Source organism: Channa argus, chromosome 8, assembly GCF_033026475.1.
Source record: "Channa argus isolate prfri chromosome 8, Channa argus male v1.0, whole genome shotgun sequence".
Lineage (NCBI taxonomy): Eukaryota > Metazoa > Chordata > Actinopteri > Anabantiformes > Channidae > Channa > Channa argus.
Window position 1 is genome coordinate 27755509 of NC_090204.1, and position 18827 is coordinate 27774335.

At 38.7% G+C, this 18827-nt stretch overlaps 1 protein-coding gene across 3 annotated transcripts in view; it reads left to right on the forward strand.

The window, feature by feature from the left end:
- The first annotated feature begins 6906 nt into the window (after window positions 1-6906).
- Window positions 6907-18827, forward strand: part of hyi (hydroxypyruvate isomerase) — a 237436-nt gene continuing 225515 nt past the window's right edge. Inside the window, exons 1-6 of one of the 3 annotated variants that reach the window (XM_067513386.1) lie at window positions 6907-7211; window positions 7318-7429; window positions 8071-8185; window positions 10039-10117; window positions 10513-10562; window positions 10655-10724. In XM_067513386.1, coding sequence (XP_067369487.1) covers window positions 7013-7211; window positions 7318-7429; window positions 8071-8185; window positions 10039-10117; window positions 10513-10562; window positions 10655-10724 — 625 coding nt within the window. In that variant the 5' untranslated portion in view covers window positions 6907-7012. The remainder of the gene's footprint in view (window positions 7212-7317; window positions 7430-8070; window positions 8186-10038; window positions 10118-10512; window positions 10563-10654; window positions 10725-18827) is intronic. The other 2 variants (XM_067513385.1, XM_067513384.1) reach the window with 2 other exon arrangements.

Below are 18827 nucleotides of genomic sequence, written 5' to 3' on the forward strand. Positions count from 1 at the left end.
AAACAATTTTTAATCTACAGAAATCAATGAAGCTAGTTTTGTTGAGCCAGAAGCAATGTTAACCAAAACAACGGAGACACTTGTGTGTGGTTCAGTTTTAGATTTACATGAAATACTGTGCAATGCATTCTCACATATCACGTCTGCTTATTATATTGTTGGCCATTATTCCATGTCGAAAGTACTTTAAACTTTTGTGCTTTCTAATGTTTATCCATTTATCGCCTGTCTGTTTATCCAGAGGACCTGGGGAACTCTTCTAAGTTTATGCCACTGCTTGTCCTTCTAGACCCATACAATCCTGAGAGGACTACATGTTACAATATGATCTAGATTTCTATATTCATATATGTGTCTTTGATAAGGCCAGGACCCACACAAGACTGCTGCTGTTTAATCCAAGATTGTCCATATATCTTTGTAGTCCTAAAACTGTGTTCTCTTCATACAAACGGCTGGAATTCATACACAGTTATAATATTTTGAACAAACCACAACATCAAAGCTAACAGTCAACACTTTAAGCACATCTTGATTGCTTCATTTTAAAACCATTGCGATGGCGACTGTGGTGCTGAAGGTAGAGTAGTTGTCCACCAATCCAAGGATTGTTGGTTGGATCCCCGGCTCTTCCTGTCACATGTTGTGTCCTTAAGCAAGACACTGAGCCCCAATTTAGTTGCCCTTTAGTCTGCAAATGGGTGAATGAGAAGTAGTGTAAAGAAATTAGGGTAACAATAAGTAGAAAAGTGCTATATGAGTGCAGCCCATTTGAATGATATATGTACAGCAGCTTCTACTTATTGGTGGCCCTAGAATAAAATTATATATTTAATAATGAATGTCTTAACTACAATAAATGACATTCTGCTTTGTTTAGGCCTCTGATAGGTACTAGGTATGACTAGGTAAGAATTAACCTGCTGGTTGCTTCTTTGCCTGCCACTGTCTGAATAACGTAATGTGTCTTAATGTGTTGGAATAAAGCTTGAAATAAAGTCACACCTGACTAGTAGTTCTAGGCTGGTTAGCAAGTATATAACAAGACACTATGTAGGACTTTGTGCATACAAACACTGTAGCAACATATCCATAGATAAAATGGTAACAGTACGATGTGTATGACCTCTTTGTTAAGCCAAAAAAAGGCAGAAGTGCTAATAACATTGTATTACTACCTTTGCACTGCTAACGAACTGGAGCGAGTGATGTTAAAACTGCCCAGACTGTGACGTGACATCCAAATGTGAAATCAGATGTGAGGACAAGCCCACCCCTGCCCAGACATCCAGGGCACACAGAGCAGTATGAGCAAACTATACTAATGTAGAGTTTTCACTGAAGCTTGGTCAGAAAGAAGCAAGATGTTTGAACTCATGCTTTAAATGCTAACTACCTGATGAGCCTTTAAAACAATCCAATAATAATTGTGAACATAGTTTATTTCTATTACTCAGCTGATGGAAGCTAGCTGCCAAAAATCAGAGCAGGGCCTCATGAATAATGCACATATTGCTGAATTTAGGTCAGTGGTTAACAAAGTTTTCTGTTGTCATCTAAGTTTTCAACCTTCAAAACTTTATTTGCCCCTTTTTACACCTACTTTTAACCCAAATATTGATAGCTTGGTGTGTGTTGGTCTGCTTATCTTCTGATATTATTATTTTAACTTGATGAGGTTGTACAGTTGCACTTTAGAGAAAATTATTATATGGAAGAAGTCGTGGTTCAGTGTGTAGCAACTTTTTAAGTTTTTGCAGTATGTTTCTGCCTGGGAGCGCAGTGAATTAACAGGGTTCTGCTACAACCAGAGGATGCCAGTGTAAATGACACAACAGCAGCTAAAACACCATTATCAGCTGTTGTCAGAGGTTAGTATTTGCATACATTAGACTAAGTCAGCAGGGCTGTTTGCTGAGAGATAATGAAGCCAGCAGTGACTCTGGACACCTGTAAAAGCAAGTGGCAACCTGAAACAGCCCATCTATCTGACAGTTTAGCACCACATTTCAAATGGAAATCTGCCACACTCTACACTTGGCGGCTGAGGCTGGAAACAAACAGCATCCTCTGCTGTTTCCAGTCTTATTTATGTGCACGAGGGAGTGCAATTACATATAAGGGACTGGTGCAGCATTGTGAGGAAACAAAGGTACAACAACTGTCACAGCAACACATGTGACGTAATTCAGCATAGCACAGAGCAGGTCATTCAGGGCCATGCAGGGCTGCATTTTTGTCATGGGTCCTGACATAGTCTAACATTCCCCCAACTGTTACTCCACCTTATTAAGTCCATCTTATTAATTTTAATGGTGGCACAGCAATACAATGTGACAGTAAGGCATGCCGCTGGTCATACATGAACATGCAAGCATACTGTGTTTTTTCTGTCTTTGCCTTATGTAGACTAATTCATTGGTGGAACAAGACCATTTTGGGGTTTTCTGCTGTGAAAATGGTGTAGTGATGAGTAGCTGTTGACCTGGGTTTGATTCTCAGTCATCACAGTGATGTGTAAATGTTGCTTTAAGATGCATCTTTGACTCTTCTGTATACTGCGGTGTAGTTTAAGTCTCAAAGATTGAATCCTCCTCAGTATCATAAAACCAAAAATTTTGCTGAGAGTGAATGTTTCCTCTCTCATGATACAGGTGACAGACCCCAACTGTATCATGTGATTTCAATGTAAGTGGATGCAAACAGAAGTAAGAAGTAACAAAAATGGTCAAGGAGTGTATAGAAAAGTTATAGTACAATAATAATATCATGTTGGTGCACGCTTTGCATCCCCCTTAATTAAAATAACTTTATTATATGGAACATTTCTGCTAACTCAGTGTGCACCTTTAAAAAGCAGCAAATGCAGCTAAAGGAAAAACATGTTTACTCAGTGATATAGTACTTAATAGTTTAATCATGTTGCTGACCACCAGGTATAATAATAATAAAAACGACATACTACAATACACAATATTTATAAATACAGTAATTCCCAAAAGACCAAAAACCCACCTAAAAGAAGAATTACTTGTGGCCTGGAATGTCCTAATTTCCTCCGGTTGTAGCTGGGACATCCATCAGGATTTGGTAGCTGTCAGTAAAAACATCAACCTGAAAAAAAAGGAAAGAAATCAATGCAATGTCCCGTCTGGATCTGTCAACCCCATGGCTTGTTAGTGTCCAAATATATGAAGGATGGTGGTCTGCTTTTCAATTTCCTGCTCTCCCAAGGAAACCCTGCTGTCTGTGTGATGGTGGCCTCACTAACAACAGGTGGGTGTCTGAGCACACACGTCCACACCAGGGGGATACATTGATCAGCCATGTCTGATTAAGGCGCAAGCTTCTGTGTTATTGTAAGGATGTGTTGGGGTTTCTCATGGGATTGTCCTACTGGTTATGATGATATCTCAACCATGTTTAATGGCAGTCTCCCACCCTCAGTCTCTCGCCCAATGACAGCTGGGATCTGCTGCAGACAGAATGATGCATGAAAATCGCAGGTCACTGCCGTAACAATGGCTAACAATGGTGTATTTCCACCCAGGTTTACTGCAACTTGATTAAAACATTTGGATTGGACTGAAAAACAAAAAGTAGATTCCAGATAGGATGACAGTCCTCTTGGTTAATGGGCCATGGTATATGCAGCATTTATTTACTATGTTTCAGAATCAAACTGTGGTAATCCATTATATCCTATACAAGCATCCCATGTGAAAGGCACCGACATTTAACATCAGTTCAGACTGACAAGACGGAGTCAAACTAAATTAACCTGAATCAAAATGTCTCTGGCCTTATAAGCCATTATCTCTGTTGATGCCCACTTAAAAGCAAAGATACATGAGACTGTTCTCTGTTCAAAGTAGCAACACAATGGGATACTTGCTATAAAGACTTCCCACTTTCACGGACTCCATTCCAAAACCTAAACTGTGTCTGCTCCCAACTCAGACAGTGTCTTCATCCAATTATAGCCGTGTTGTTCAGGATAGAAAAAAACTATTACAAAACATGCTTTATTAACAGGAAAAAAGACTATGATCCACAGTAACTGGTTTGTGCTGGATGGACATGGATTTGGCTCATTTGAATTTTTTACACAAAACAGAATGGGCCTGAACAAGAAGGACCTGGCAGGACACATGATGAGGGCTGCTACCATTAGCCGAACAGTGTTTGATTATTATATTACCAAAAGTACCTTTATGTATTTTTGTGTACATTGTTTAAGGTTTAATCTTGGTTTAGGACTGACCCAGGTCTATCAGTCTAACTGACCTTCACAGAGTCTTGACCTCAGTCCCAACCTACTAAGCTTCAATAAAGAAAAAGGCATTAGAGATTTTTCTTAAATTATTACAACAAAATGCAACGTTTGGGAATCCAGCTAGCTGTGGCATGAGACTTGAAATTAGTCCCATATACTGACCCAGTGTCAAAGCCCATGGCAATTAATAGATACACACAAGATGCCCTTTCCCATCAGTATGTCTCCTACAGAGTTTGTCTGTCTCTGATTTGTCAGAAGAGCGAGCTTCATCCAAAAACCTTTTAAAGTCAATATCTCTTCACCACTGCTGTTCAGTGAGGCTTTGCACCTCTCCACATTGAGATAAGGGGCATATCTATGGTCAAACAACTCCCAGCCCAACAATAAACCTGAATTGTTTACCAGTGCAGCTTTTACATACTCTGCATGAATATGAGCTGTACTGTTAAAAACTGTAAAGCTGTTGACGTGGGATTCGAGCCTGCTGCCTTCTATATCCCAGCCCTATGCCCTAACCCTGTGGCACCAGGACCCCTGTCTAAAGCTGGATGTCACAAATATAAACTCCAAACACTAATATTTAAATGTGTCTTGAATAAATCTTAATTAGTGTTTTAAATTATGAGGAAAAATGCCACTATATATAAATACAACATTAATTTGTATGTATCTTATTGAATTATTCCTGTCAATGCCAGCAGTCTGCCGTCTTGATATTCTCTTGGTCTGCAGTAACAGAACTGTACAGGTGCTGTATGCAGAGATGTTCACAAGTCACTTTTTGCCCATCTAAGTCTAGTGTCTGTCTTTAGGGGTCAAGTCCAAGTCAAGCGTCAAGTCTCCCGTGATGTTATGAGCGTTCTCTCATTTGCTGCCATCCATACTGCTTAGCACACTCCATCTAGGGAATACAAAGCATCTACTGCATTTTCATCACTCTTTTATTAATTACCATATAGTATTAGCATTGATTATTTTTTTATGGTAAGAACTATATTTAATAAAATAATTAGACACATAGGAATTGCTAGCAACATTACTGTCACAAAATATATAAGATAAAAAGTACTCGATGCAGAGAAATGTCTCCTGCAGGACACAGTATATCATTAGATTATTATCATTTGGGCTTTAATGCTGTAGGACCACACCTGGTGGGATTGGGTTTGAACCTGCAGCCTTCTGCATCCCAACCTGCCCCATGCATGCAACTGTAGCTCATATTTATTTGTATTATGGATCAATCTGCTGATTATTGTCGCTATTATTTCCAAAGAAATGTTTGTAGAAATTCTATAATTGGTGAGAAGTGGAGTCACAAGTGCAGTAAGGATTATTGAAATACAGTAGATGCAAATTTACTGTAGGTGAGTGACAGCTTGACTGATCCTGTCTGCACCTTTAATGTGAATTAAAGGCGCAGATACTGTCTTCTGTCAGACCCAGAGTCGTAAAAGTTTGTGTTTAAAAGATCTACTCATTTCTTCATTATGGATTAAAGGTATACACAGGAAACATACTTTGATCTGATGGAGTGATGGTCGTTCTTCCTTTGGCAGCTGCTTTACCTCTACAGACTAGATATCGTACTCAAGGACAACGTCTGGTTCATTCTGGGGACATGAAAAGTAATTCTATGCTTGGTTTTAATTTCTCTTTCTGGGGATGGAGATTAGTGAGATCAGCCTCTGTTTTCTGCCACTTATATTTAGCAGTGACTGTGGCGCAGGAGGTAGAGAAGTTATCCACCAATGCCGCTGTTGGTGGTTGAATCCCCAGCTCCTCCGGTCACATGTCAAAGTGTCTTTGAGAAACTGTTTAAATTATTATTCATTGAAATGAAGTAATAAACCTGAATGTCATAAAAGTCTCTCCAACAAATAGGTACTACAGAATCAGACAAAAACTATGAAATGCAGCACACAGAGGAGTCTACTTAGCTCAATGAATTAATTCATTGAGGTTCATGTCCAACTTTTTAACTTTAACCCAAATACCCAAGCAAAAGCAAACAAAGGTAAGCGTTAAGGAGTTTTTCCTATTTAACGTTGCCTAGTGCTTGATCAAGGGGTTTGTTGGGGTCTCTTCTGTAATTCTGTAAACTGTTGACCTTCTGATAGTTCACTTTTGTGAAATAGAGCTATATGCAGAAAAAGGAATTCATATGACCTACATGTAGAACCGCAGGAAGCAAGCGATATTATTTTGTGTTTGTTTTATGTACAAAACCATCAATTAAAATGAAAAAATAAAACGGAATAAATACAAATCTTTGGAAAGGCTGATGTTTAACAGGCGCTTAACGTTTCTTTATTGCACATGCGCATTACACCTGCCAGGAAGCGCGGTACCAATCATGTGACAATAACAAACTTTTCTACTGTGGCCATGTAAGACATGCGACTTTCAAAATAAAACGCTTATTACTGATTAAAAAGGCTTTGCAGAGAGCAGATATGAAAATTAATATATCCAGAGGGAGAATGTAAGTGGAAATTTACACAACTGCATAAATAATATAACGTCATTCAACGAGTTTTGCTTCTGGCGTCAGGCCTAATTTGTGCTTACGTTAATTGTAATGCTTTATTTTGTAACGCTTTGACAGAACAGCGTCCGTTTCCGCTCTAACGCTTCTCGACTGTAGCTCGCTTAACGCCGGTGGTTCACGGGGGGGGGAAGGTCCACTCCACAGGCTGAACTCGGGGTCGTTCCCCGTCCAGTCACAGCAGCATGGCTCCGCTGAAGTTCTGTGCCAACGTTTCCTGGCTTTTTACGGAGCTGCCAGACTTCAGCCAGAGAATCTACGCCGCTGCCTCGGCTGGGTTTCAGGCTGTGGAAGCAGCTTGGCTCTACGACTCCGATCTACAGGAGCTGCAGAGGGCCAGAGAGGCTACAGGAGTGGAGGTGGTCCTCATCAACACCCCACCAGGTTACCTGTGTAAACCAGCTATTCATTTCAACCTCCTAATACTGAGCAGTTAATGATTATCAGCAAGATAATGTTATGGCAGCTAGAGATAATGTATGTTTTGCAGGAGATCTAAAGGCAGGTGAGCTTGGACTTGGAGCAGTTCCTGGAAGAGAAGCAGAGTTCAGACAGGGTCTGGATCTGGCTTTGCAATATGCAAAAGCTTTGGACTGCAAAAGGTGACGTTTCAGCAGAGTAAGACCAGTGAACAAACTCTGCCCTGAAAATGAAAGTCTGTATGTCCACATACTTATGGATCTGTATTTACATGAAGATACACATAGATCTGAACATGTTCTTTATGCATGTTGTAATACTACAGTATGCAGATGTATGAGGCTCTTATCAGGCCAAGCAGGGCTATACAAAGTAAAAAATAACGGAAATATATCTATTACTTTGCAGCATTAAAGAGTTTAGGTTTTTTTTTTTTTCAAAGTAAAGGTGAAGAAATCATTGGATGAGTGGTTAAAAAGGATTTCAGAGATTTTGGATAATTATTCCAAAGGTGGGATTTACTTATGCCAATGTTCCAGAGCTATACATGATGAATCAGGTTCTTTATTTAGATATAAAGGCACTGTGCAAAAAGTGTTAATATTCCTTTTGCTAGCAGTGATGAACAAGGGAAAAGAAAGAGACAGAATACAAAACAAATGTTGTTAATAAACAAATCAGCTTATGAGTAATTGCTTTTAAAATTCTAATTAAATTTCTTTAGAGTGAAGCACAGCTACCTGTGGAACTGCAGTAACACAAAAAAAAAACTTGGAGCAGCATTAGTAGAACCCGTGGCATCTTTTCTGTGTTCCATTATTAGGATCCACCTGATGGCAGGGAGAGTTCCTGTGGGCTCTCACAGACCTGCGGTTGCTAAGGAGATGGAGGCCATCTTTGTGAAGAACCTGAACTATGCTGCTGACATTCTGTCAAAGGTATGTGACCTTCTCTGTACAGCAGGCCTCTTAGTAAGAATGGAGTGAAACTGCTTTTCTGCAGCAAGATACTACGGGATATATGTAATACTAAGTGGAAGATCTATAAATATAATTCATGCGACGTTTACTTGAATTCTATATACTACAAAATAATTTTATATGTTTTTTTTGCAGTATATACAAGTGCATCCCAAATACTTGATGCACTCAATAATTGGTGGGACTAACTTTTATTTTTTTTAACCTTGGATGGATACTGCATCAGTGTGTCATTGGGGCATGGACATGGTCAGGCTGTGGTACTGCTGAGACATTATTGAAGTACAGGTGGTTTTGATAGCAGCCTTCAGCTCATTTGTGTTGGTGGATCTGGTGTTGTTCATTTTTTTGTCTTAACAATATTCTATAAGTTCTTTATGGGGTTCACGTCAGGTGCGTTGGCCAGTCCATCAAGAACAATAATAATAAAGTCAGCAAACCAGTTAGTGGTAGTTTGGCATTAGGGGCAAATTCTACGTTTTGCTGGATAAGGAAATTGGCATCTCCATTAAGTTTGTCAGTGGATAGAAGCTGCGCTGACTTTGGTCTTGATAAAACACAGTGGAGCAACACCAGCAGATGACATTGAACCCCGAACAGTCACAGATTGTGAAAAGGTTACTCTGGACGTCAAACAACCTTGATCCTGTGCCTCACAACTCTTCCTCCAGACTCTTGAAATGCAATATTTACTTTCATCTGAAATGAGGAATTTGGAATTTGGTCCAGTTCTTTGGCTCCTCTGCTCAGCTTTGAAACTAGGAATTCAACAGTTGGACCCCATTTCGTAAAGATTTGCGTATGATGCCTTTTAAAGCTCTAACAAGTTCTTGTATTGGCTTCAAAGTTCATAACATTGAATATCATTTTACAATCAAATTTATTAGGCAGCAAGTGAACAAGCGCTTCACAGTTTGAGTATGTTGGAACACAGCCAAGATAACAAAGACGTGGCTACAAGACAACTCTGTGAATGTCCTTGAGTGGCTCAGACAGAGCCCAGACTTGAACCCGATTGAACATCTCTGGCGAGCTCGTAAAATAGCTGTTCACCGACACTCGCCATCCGATCAAATGGAGCTTGACAGGTACTGCAAAGAAAAATGGGAGAAACTGCCTATAAATAGGTGTGACAAGCTTGTAGCATCATACTCAAAAAGACTTGAGGCTGTAATTGGTGCTAAAGGTGCTTTAACAAAGTATTAAGCAAAGGTGGTAAATACTTATGTACAGTTGTCTTATTTTTGTGTGTTTGTGATTTTTATTTTCCATAAATTTGCAAAGATTTCAAACAAACTTAAAAAAAGTTAAGCAGTGTGAATACTTTCTGGATGCACTGTATTTATGGGGTGTAAACAAAAATGCATGTTTTTTGTTGCTCCATCTGCAGGTGGGGAAATATCCCCATATATAAATCATATCACATAAATCACATTTCTATGTTTTACCATTTGATATGTTGTCTTTGTTCCATTCAGAATCAAAAATAGGTTTCAAATCATTTGTAAACCATTGCATTCTCCTCTTCTTTACATTTTACACAAGATCCAAAGTTTTTGTAAAAGGATTGAATTTCCAATTTCTTTAGAATATAACAAACATGCCAAATGTACATTGTTTTCACCATCTCATTAACAAGCTGCCAGTTTACTGGGGGGTATTTGTTTTAGATTTTAGTATTGGCAATATATTTCTGCATCTTCTACATTTCATTAGTTAAATCAGTGTCTTTATTAATATCCTATTTTATGCTGGTTCGACTATCATCATATAATGCTGTAAGTGTTCAGACATGTCATTGATCCTCACAGGAAGGTATCACTGGTTTGATTGAACCTATCAACACAAGGATTACAGACCCCAGATATTTCCTAGACTCTCCTCATCAAGGTAAGACTGTAACCCACTGAGACAATGCAGTCACTGACCAGCACTCACAACTACTGACACAACCCTACATACTGATTTGTGGCTGCTGTTATCAAAGTCAGAAATAGAGTTGATATAACAGAACTAATGGAAGAAAAAGCATGTATAGGACATTCCCAAAATATATCTGTAGTGAATAGTTAAATTAGCATGACTGGCCTGTAATCTTATACTGTGAAGCTGCATTGATTCAATACAGGGTGTTCTCTAATACAGCAAGTTTATTCGGGCAGAATGAGATGCATCATGTTGTAATAGTGTGCAGTGTGCACATAATGAGTACAACATTGTTTGATAGTGGCGTGACTCCATGTTACAAGCCTTGTCTTAACTAATCTTTACTTTTGTGTCTGCAGCAGCTAAAATCCTGGAAAAAGTCAGAAAGCCAAACATCAAGCTTCAAATGGTGGGTTATTTAGAAATATGTGTTCACTGAAAAATCAAAGAAAAAAATACCATGAAGCTGTTCATTTGAGTTTAATGTCTGAACTGTTTCAGGACATCTTTCACTGGCAAATAATGGATGGAAACCTGACACAAAACATACACAAGTATCTCCCCGTAATTGGTGAGTAACAGTGAAACCTCTACATATAATAATATTCTTGTACATGAATACAGAATAAACGTTAACGCAGTCTAGCTTTTGGTCCTAACAACCTGTTGCTCTGTGTTGCTCTTTAAAGGACATTTTCCTCTCCAGTGTTGTCTTGCCCTTGCTCAAGTGGGATTTGTTGAGTTTTCTCTATATATCAATATAGTTTTGACTATATTATGTGAAGTGCTATCTAAATAAAGTTGAATTGAAGTCTAGTCTTAACACAGCAGGAATCTGGCCTCCCACACAATACAAGAAAAATGATAAATACATATTTTTCTTACTCTTCAGACATGTTGAATGCCAGTAACATAATTTTACCCAATTTTTACCCAGCCAAGGCTGCCCCCTGTTTATCTTTTACGGTTGATTCTTGAGTCCTGATATAATCCTGAAATGCTTTTGAAGAATTTGGTTTCTTGTCTACAAAATCAGTTGCACTAAATCTCAACTGATGCTGCTAAGCTTCTGCTTTCAACCTTCCACTACATTTTCTCCTATTGCAATAATTAACACCTTTACTGTAGCTATCTAGGCATCTGTATATAGCCTTCACTACTGTCAGTGGTCTTAAACCCTTTTAATAACCTCAATAAACAAATAAGTATAGATGGATGAATCTCTATATGTCCCCTCAGTCTTGGGTTTTCATAATATGGATGGAGGGTCTTGAGAGAGTAAGATTAGGTTATGCATCCCCTCCCATCACTTAACTGACAACTGTGGGAATCTACATAACGTCACAACACAAAGTATTCAGACCCTTCACTGTATGTACACTTCAGTATGATGGAGACTTGTGTAGAATGATTTTTTTTCCCAATTAGTCTTTACACTAGAACTAATAACAACAAAGGCACTTGAAAGAAAAAGGTACAAAGGTTACAAAGGTCTTAAGACATTAGCAGCCTGAAATGTGTCCAGGTGAATTCTTTTTTCTTTCTCTTTTGGGTCTAGAACTTGAATAGTATCCAACTGTGTCCAGTTGATCTGAACGTAGATTAGACAGGCACAGACTGGTGTATTTAAGCTCCCATAAATAAAACTCTATGTCAATATCAAAATCAAGTTATTAGGTCCAAGGAACTTCTGTAGATCTCTGTGATAAAACTGTGTTTTGGCACAGATGAGGCCAAGGACATAAAACCATTTCTAAAGTTTTGACTGTTTTTAGGAGCAATGTGGCCTTAATTAAAGTCTGGAATCACCAGTACTCAGTTGACCAAACTGGGAGCTCTCAGCATCAGGGACAGGAGGACTGGTCTGAATTCTAGAAGGAGGAATTCAGCCAAGTTACAGAGAAATTCTTCAAGAATACTTATTCCAGATTACATGAGACCTTAGACTGGACTGTTGGTTAACTTTTCAGTATGACCAGGATCCAAAGCAAACAGACAGAATAAGGATAGAGTGGCTCCAGGACAAGTCTGTCTAAAATCCAGAGTTTGAACCCCACAGAACATCAATGTAGGAGTGGTGACCTCCTAAGGCCTACAAATCCTTTAATGAAGCTGTTATATTTCTCAGGATGGAAAAAACATACAGGAGCATTCCTTTCACTTGTTCCCTTTCAGGGGTCACTACAACGAATCATCTGCCTCCATCTAACCCTGTCCTCTGCATCCTCTTCTCTCACACCAACTAACTTCATGTCCTCTCTCACTACATACATAAATCTCCTCTTTGGTCTTCCTCTAGACCTCCTGCCTGGCAGCTCCAACCTCAGCATCCTTCTACCGATATATTCAGTTCAGTTATTCAGTTTCTCCTCTGAACATGTCCAAACCACCTCAATCTGGCCTCTCTGACTTTATCTCCAAAACATCTAACATGAGCTGTCCCTCTGATGTCCTCATTCTTGATGCTGTCCATCCTCGTCTCCTCCCAAAGAGAACCTCAACATCTTAAGCTCTGCTACCTCCAGCTCTGCCTCCTGTCTTTTCTTCAGTGCCACTGTCTCTTGCACCACTCTAACATACTTCTCTGCCGCTCCAGACATCCTCATACAATACCACAGTTCCTCTCTCTGCACCCTGTCATACGCTTTCTCTAAATCTACAAAGACACAATCCAACTCCCTATGACCTTCTCTGTACTTCTCCAGCAGCATCCTCGAAGCAAATACTGCGTCTGTTGGACTCTTTCTAGTCATGAAACCATATTGCTGCTCACAAATGTTCACCTCTGCCCTTAGCCGAGCTTCCACTACTTTCACTCAAAATTGACCTCTGGTAATTGCACATTTAGCACAAATGTGCTTTAACAAAGTATTAAGCAAAGGTGGTAAAGACTTTCCCGATGCACTGTAGTTGCCACGGCTCTGCACATGCCCCTTATTTAGCACCAGTACACTTTTCCTCCATTCTTTGGGCATCCTCTCAAGATCTTGTTAAACACACTAGTCAGAAACTCTACTGCCACCTCTCCTAGACACTTCCATACCTCCACAGGTTTGTCATCAGGACCAACTGCCTTTCCACTCTTCATCCTCTTCAACATCCTCCTTTCCTAACTCTTAATCATCTTAACCTGTTGAACATCATTTCCATCTCTCCCTCTTTAGTGTCCAACCTAGAATACAAGTCCTTATATGCTCTTTATCTGGCCTTTGCCACCTCTACCTTCACCTTACACTGCATCTCCCTGTACTGTTGTCTACTGTCTTCAGTCCTCTCAGTGTCCCCCTTCTTTTTAGCTAACCTACAAAAAACATAGCTCAAATACCCACATATTAGTTTTGAAATGTTCCTGTCTAATTTTATTGTTTCCTTGAAAAGTTATTTCCAAGAAAACCTATTCCTACTAATATTTTGCAAGGCAAGGTCTTTGTCAGTAGAGACTGGCAGTGCAAGGAAAAACTCAGATCAGATTTTTTTTTCTCCACTGTCACTATGTGGTTTTGTAAAGCCTGAATCTTAGATGGTGGGCGATTGACCTTGGCTTGCTGTTGGACGGTGTTCGACTTTGTTTAGATTTCTAGCTATGACCATTTAGGGAGAACATCAGGATTACACAGAACTTCAGACCAGTGCCAGAACTGCTGGCTCTGAATCCAGAAGGATGGTTCTAGTGTTGTGTGTGACATCCATGGGTCACCGGATTATCTAAACTGCAGATCTAATACTGATGTTGGCAGTAAAGTTAAGAGTTTTTGGAGACAGCATCAAAAATTAAGACATCAGACAAGACCAGGCAAACATGACTTACAGCTCTGTTCCTGGTAACAATAATTGTATCCAATAAAAAGGACATGCTGAAGGATTTAAAAGCCATAGGTTTCCTCTATCATCACGTCACACCTACACTATTCAGAGGAAAAAAAGGATGGATTGTGTTTTTCAGCAAACAGCACTGTTAAGTGTATTGTTGCTGTTCAGTTTTAGTATATAAATTAAATTTTATTGCAGAAGATCCGCAGTGAAAAACCAGGTCGACCTGTGAGTGCTCATCTGTGTGGAGTTTCCATGTTCTTCCTGTGCTTCGGTGGGTTTCCCCTAACACTCTGGGTTGTCTGTCCTTCTTTGTCAGCCCAGTGATTGACTGACAGTCTGTCTAAGGTGTACCCTGCCTGGACTTCAGCACATTGTAGCCATTAACAGAAAAACTGTCTTAGGTTATGGATAGAGGGATGTTTTTGCTGTTTTTCCATTTTGTTCTCTGAGGTGCATTTTCGGTTGTTTTGGGTGTTCTCAGCATGAGTGATACTTCCCTTTTTGTTCATATATTTGTGGTGAAAAAAGCTACTGCTGTTGAAAAACCTGAAGATGACACTTCACAGACACTTGTCTTTCAATCTGATGAATCTTGAGAGGATCTGTCAGGAAGAAAGGGATAAACTGCCCAAATTCAGGTGTAAGAAGCTTGTAGTTAAGAAGATTCAGAACTGTATTTACTGCAAAGGCAGCTTTTCACAAAAATATTAAATTAAGGGCTAAAATTAGTTTTAGTTTTATAATGGGTCATAGTGTATAGATTGTTTTTTTTCCATTTTAAGATATATTTACCTAGCAGATTAATATGCAAAAACTGGGGGTGGCAGTGGCTCAGTTGGTAGAGTGGCCACCCCGAGGTTCACTCCCGCCTCTACCCAACGACATGCCTATGTGTCCCTGGCCAAGACACTGAACTCCGAACCGCCAAGACACTGAACTCCGAACCGCCCATGCCCATCCCTAACCGTGCAGTGCTGGTCCCAAGCCCGGTAAAATTGGGATGGTTGCATCAGGAAAGGCATTTGGCGCAAAAATGTGACAAATCAACATGCAGACCAATGATCTGCTCTGGCCACCCTGAAATTAGGGGATAAGCCAAAAGACCAAAAACTCTTACTGTCCATTAAAAGGATATCTTCAGTCATTTTATATATATTCATGCCGTTGTCCACAATCAACATACAGACTCTAAAACCAACATTAATTGTCTTCTCTTCATTTTCTTTGTGTATCCACCTGCATTCAGCATTAGCTTGTTTGACTTTGTCATAGAGCATAGATGGAGTTTTGTAAAGTTCAGCAGAAGAGGATCAAATTGGATAGTGCACAAATGTATAGGTAGGTTAATGACAAATGAGGATTAAATGAGCATGAATAAAGCTGAATAATGCGTCATTGTTTGGAATTGTCTCTTCTCATTAAAATGTCCTTCAGTTCATCACTGAAGTTGTGTGTCAGTTCCCGGTCAAAAAACAACTGGATTACATCAGCTGTTTGTGTAGTATGCATCAGTGTTTACTGAAGAAAAAGTTAGTACCCCCTCCTGTCATTGTGTGTTTCTTCTCTGTAAAAACATATTAAAAATCATTTCATTGTAAAAGATCTTAGTATTAGGCAAATACAGACTCAGGTGAACAACTTTTTTTTACTGTAACATTATAAATTTAACAATGATGAAATCCAAAAGACAGTACTCTCCATGATTCAATAGCTTGTAGATCCACCTTTAGCAGCAAAGTAACAATCCTGCATGACTTTATCTGTCTCTCACATCGCTGTGGAGGGATTTTGGCCCATTCTTCTTTACAACATTGCTTCAGTTCATTGAGTATTTTGAACATTTGCTTTTGCACAGCTCACTTAAGGTCCCACAGTATTTCAATGGGGTTGAGGTCTGGACTTTGACTAGGTCATTCCAAGATCTTGATTATTTTATTTTTCAGACATTCTGATGTGGATTCACTGGTCTGCTTTGGATCGTTGTCCTATTGCATGACCCAATTTGGACCAAGCTTTAGCTTTCAGACAGATGGCCTCACTTTTGTCTCAAGAAAATCAGCTCAGCTGGTAGAAAGGGTCGTACACTAATATCAGAGTGTTATTCCTGTATCTAAGGGATCTTAGCTTTAAATCAACTACAGAATTTGTTTTGAAATGTGAGCTTATAATATATATAGAAATATAAATATATATAAAAATTTTAATGAATTTCAACAGATTCATTGTTGTATCTGTAGTTTTAATAGAGAAGAATATACTACAGTAAAATTGTGAAGCATAACTTATATAGTGATCACAGGTCAGGATAAAACCAGAGAATGGTTGTCCACCAATCTTACAGTTGTTGGTTCAATCCACACCTCCTCGAGTCACATGTCGAAGTGTCCTTGAGCAAGACACTCAACCCCAACTTAGTTGCTCCCGGTGAGTGTTGGCCAGCTGCATAGCAGCTCCCCCATCGGTGTGTGAGTGTGAATAAGAAGCAGTCCTTTGAGTGCCAATAGGTAGAAAAGTGCTATATAAGTGCAGAACATTTAACATTTAGTCTGAATTTATACTTTATATTTAGAAAGTAAATTTTTCCAAACATTGAAGGGCCTAATACAGACGTTTTGCAGCTTAAAACGTTGACATGACAGTAAGGGACCTTTGAATAATGACACATACAGGCAGGAGTGTTATTAAAATTCAACAAAATGCTGCTCTTATGGACTATAATTTTTAACCCAAGGAATTGTATTATTTTAATGAATTATATTATCTTAACCACACTGCTCTTTGCCCAATAGAGACTATTTTTGTTTCACCACCACCTAAACTATTTAAACCAAAAATGAACATAAGGGGATTTAATCATAATAACCTAATAAAAGTTAAGACTACTCCTCTTACAGAACCAAAACCCAAAACAATTAAATGTGGATTATTAAATATCAGATCTCTCTCTTCTAAAACTTTGTTAGTCAATGACTTAATAAATGATCATCAATTCGATTTATTTTGTCTCACTGAAACTTGGTTGCAGCAGGAAGAATATGTCAGTTTAAATGAGTCATATTAATTATCATGTTCCTAGAAGCACAGGCCGAGGTGGAGGAGTTGCAGCAATCTTCCATTGTAGCTTATCAATAATTCCTAGACCTAAACATAGTTATAACTCATTTGAGAGCCTTACTCTTAGCCTTTCACACCCAAACTGGAAAACTCAAAAACCACTATTATTTGTTACCGTGTACCGTCCTCCAGTCCCTTATTCAGAGTTTTTGATTGAATTTTCTGATTTTCTATCTGATTTAGTGCTTAGTACAGATAAAGTCATTATAGTGGGTGACTTTAACATTCATGTAGATGCTGACAGTAACTGTCTGAGCACTGCGTTTAATTCATTATTAGATTCAATTGGTTTTTCCCAAAATGTAAATAAACCCACTCACTGTTTTAGTCACAGCTTAGACCTTGTCCTTACGTATGGAATTGAAACAGATAATTTAACCATATTTCTCTCTTCTGTCTGACCATTTTTTAATAACATTTGAATTTACAATAACGGACTATACAGCAGTTAGGGAAAAATTCCACTATAGCAGATGCTTAAGTGAAAAAGCTGTCAACAAATTTAAAGAAATAATTATTCCACCATTTGTTTTACCATGTGTCAATCCAATGGTGCAACTTAACTTTACTCCTGCAGAAATAAATTATCTTGTTGACAATTGTGCAGCCTCACTACGTACAATACTCGATAGTGTTGCCCCTCTGAAAAAGAAGGCAGTAAACCAGAAGAGTTGAACTCCATGGTATAGTTCACAAACTCGCAACTTAAAACAGGCAACACGAAAGTTGGAAAGTCAGTGACGTTCCAGAAATTTAGAAGAATTTCATTTAGCCATAGTCATTAATAGAAGAAAACAAGAACAACCCCCGGTTTCTGTTCAGCACTGTAGCCAGGCTGACTAAGAGCCATAGTTCTGTTGAGCCTAGTTTTCCCTTAACTCTGAGCAGCAATGACTTCATGACTTTCTTTATGAATAAAATTGTAGCTATTAGAGAGAGAATTTACCAGATCCTCCCCCCAAATATTACAGATAGATCTTCACGTACAGCAGTGTTAGAGTCATTGATAAGGCCCCAATCCCTGTTAGACTGCTTTTTACCCATAGATCTCTCTGATTTAACTTCAGCTATTACGTCTTCAAAGCTAACATGTCTTTTAGACCCTGTCCAAACCAAATTGCTTCAAGATATTTTATCTTTAATAGTTCATATTAGATTTGATTTATCTATCTTTAGAAACAGGTTGCAAAGGCCTATAAAATTAGTTTAATCAGTCCTCTACTTAAAAAAAAAAAAAAGTAGTTGCAAAGCAATTATGTGACCAGCTGTACAGGAATAACGTGTCTGAAGATTTCTAGGATTTAAAGTACATAATAGTAGAAAAAATAAACTAGTGAAAGTCACCAATGACCTTGTCTTGGCTTCAGATAATAGACTTGTGTCTGTACTCATCCTACTAGACCTTAGTGCTGCATTTGACACCATTGTCCCTGACATTTTATTACAAAGGCTGGAACATAGATTTGGGGTTAAAGGAACCACACTGCATTGGTTTAAATCTTATCTGTCAGACAGATTCCAATTTGTCCAGGTCAATGATGAATCTTCTATATGTACAAAAGTTAGTTGTGGGTTCCACAGGACTCTGTGTTAGGACCAATACGTTTCAATCTGTATATGTCTCATTTAGGCAAAATTATTATGAAACATTCCATAAACTTCCATTACTATGCAGATGATATCCAGGTATATTTAACTTCAAGCATGCCTGCAAGACATAAAGGCCTGGATGTCTTATAACGTCCTA